General features: G+C 36.2%; 1 protein-coding gene across 2 annotated transcripts; it reads left to right on the plus strand.

The window, feature by feature from the left end:
• Nucleotides 1-397: 397 nt before the first annotated feature.
• On the plus strand, nt 398-1,399 carry LOC137835657 (putative phytosulfokines 6). 2 transcript variants are annotated; one of them, XM_068644257.1, is made up of 3 exons: nt 398-670; nt 766-842; nt 1,090-1,399. In XM_068644257.1, exons 1-3 carry the CDS (start codon nt 580-582, stop codon nt 1,198-1,200), a joined length of 279 nt encoding a protein of 92 aa, XP_068500358.1. In that variant the 5' UTR covers nt 398-579; the 3' UTR covers nt 1,201-1,399. The 2 variants fall into 2 exon arrangements, with proteins under 2 accessions (XP_068500358.1, XP_068500359.1); XM_068644258.1 differs by having other exon boundaries at nt 432-670; nt 1,093-1,399.

The following is a 1,399-nucleotide window of genomic DNA, read 5'->3' on the forward strand; positions in this document are numbered from 1 at the left end:
GAATAATGACTTTGTTTGAGAGGCAGTGGAAAGTGTGGCAGGTGTTGAACAACAGGGGTAAAAGGTGGACAACAGCTGTCAGTGTCCTAAACGTTGACTTGCTAGCACTGTCAAAGCACTACTGCATGTGTGTTTTATGAATGCTTTTTGGAGTGTGGTTGGACCACTATGGCAGACAATGACTAAAGCACTTCCACACACATCATATAGAAATAGTAGTTTGGTCTGGTCTGGTCACATTGGCATGGAGAGTAGTATAATAATAAGATGGTGACTGGGCCCAGTTTATCAGGTATTGGAATTGTAATGGAAGTGCTTTCTTTTTGGGAACCTTCACGTGAGTAACAAACATTGACCACTTTGCTTGCATGTATTTATTTTTATATCTATTCTTTCTAGTATTGATATACTAACAATCCTGCACCAGTTACAACTGTGAAGAAAAATAACTGGTGTCTTTCAATTTGCTATTGTCAAAAAAGTAACATTTTCCTTCTTTCTCATGCTTCTTGGAGCCAACACCCAACTATATCTCTCCTATTTGACACCCTTTTCTCTCTCTCATTCAACTCCTCAAACATGAAGCTTAATCTGCACCTTGGAGCTCTCTTGTTTTTCCTTTTCCTAGTTTCTTCATCAAGATTACATGCTCGTTCACTCACTGAACAAGGTAATTAATTAAGCTGTTGTTATTAAATCTCAACCATTAATGGTTCCTTTGTGGAATGAAATGTGTTTTACTGATATAGAACTTGGTTTCTTTAGGGAGGAACAGATCAAAACTGAATGAGGTCTCAGGGGAGGACTTTGTTTTGGAGTTGGAAGGAGGTGAATCTTTGAAGGTAGGAGACATGAGATCAAAACTTACATGTTTATTAGATGCTATATCTTGGTATTGTTCTTCTATTAGAGTTTAAAAATTTGTGCTATAATCTTCAATATAAATGTTTATCAGTAGAATGTTAAAATGGAAATGCCAAAGAACTTGTTATAAAACATATAAGATTTATTTCACTGTTTGTTTTCTCCTCCTTGTGAGTGAATTGAACTTTATAGTTTATCTTGCAATTGTTTCTGTCCTGAAAGCAGCAGCTGCTGGGGGTGGAGGACTGCAATGGTGGAGATGAAGAATGTTTGCAGAGAAGAATGGCTTTAGAAGCTCACCTGGACTACATTTACAGCCAGCACCATAAGCCTTGAATCATAAATCCTACATTTTGTACACAATCTTCATAATTTAACTTATAGATAATATCAAGCTAGAATTGTTTTTGTTTTCACTACAACACTTGTGGCTTTGCAAAAGTCTTTGTTCAACTGGTATAAGGGTATATCTGTTTGATATAATGCAGCTGCAGAACATAAACATAACAAAAATCTGATTACTTTTATTAGCCAT

Source organism: Phaseolus vulgaris, chromosome 5 (assembly GCF_000499845.2).
Source record: "Phaseolus vulgaris cultivar G19833 chromosome 5, P. vulgaris v2.0, whole genome shotgun sequence".
In the NCBI taxonomy this organism is placed as follows: domain Eukaryota; kingdom Viridiplantae; phylum Streptophyta; class Magnoliopsida; order Fabales; family Fabaceae; genus Phaseolus; species Phaseolus vulgaris.

Bases quoted from the DNA above. Each gene is read 5' to 3' on its own strand.
- LOC137835657 (XM_068644257.1), top strand. From the start codon at position 580: ATGAAGCTTAATCTGCACCTTGGAGCTCTCTTGTTTTTCCTTTTCCTA. The intron at 671-765 runs GTAATTAATTAA...TGGTTTCTTTAG, and splicing joins TCGTTCACTCACTGAACAAG to GGAGGAACAGATCAAAACTG. The intron at 843-1,089 runs GTAGGAGACATG...TCCTGAAAGCAG, and splicing joins AAGGAGGTGAATCTTTGAAG to CAGCTGCTGGGGGTGGAGGA.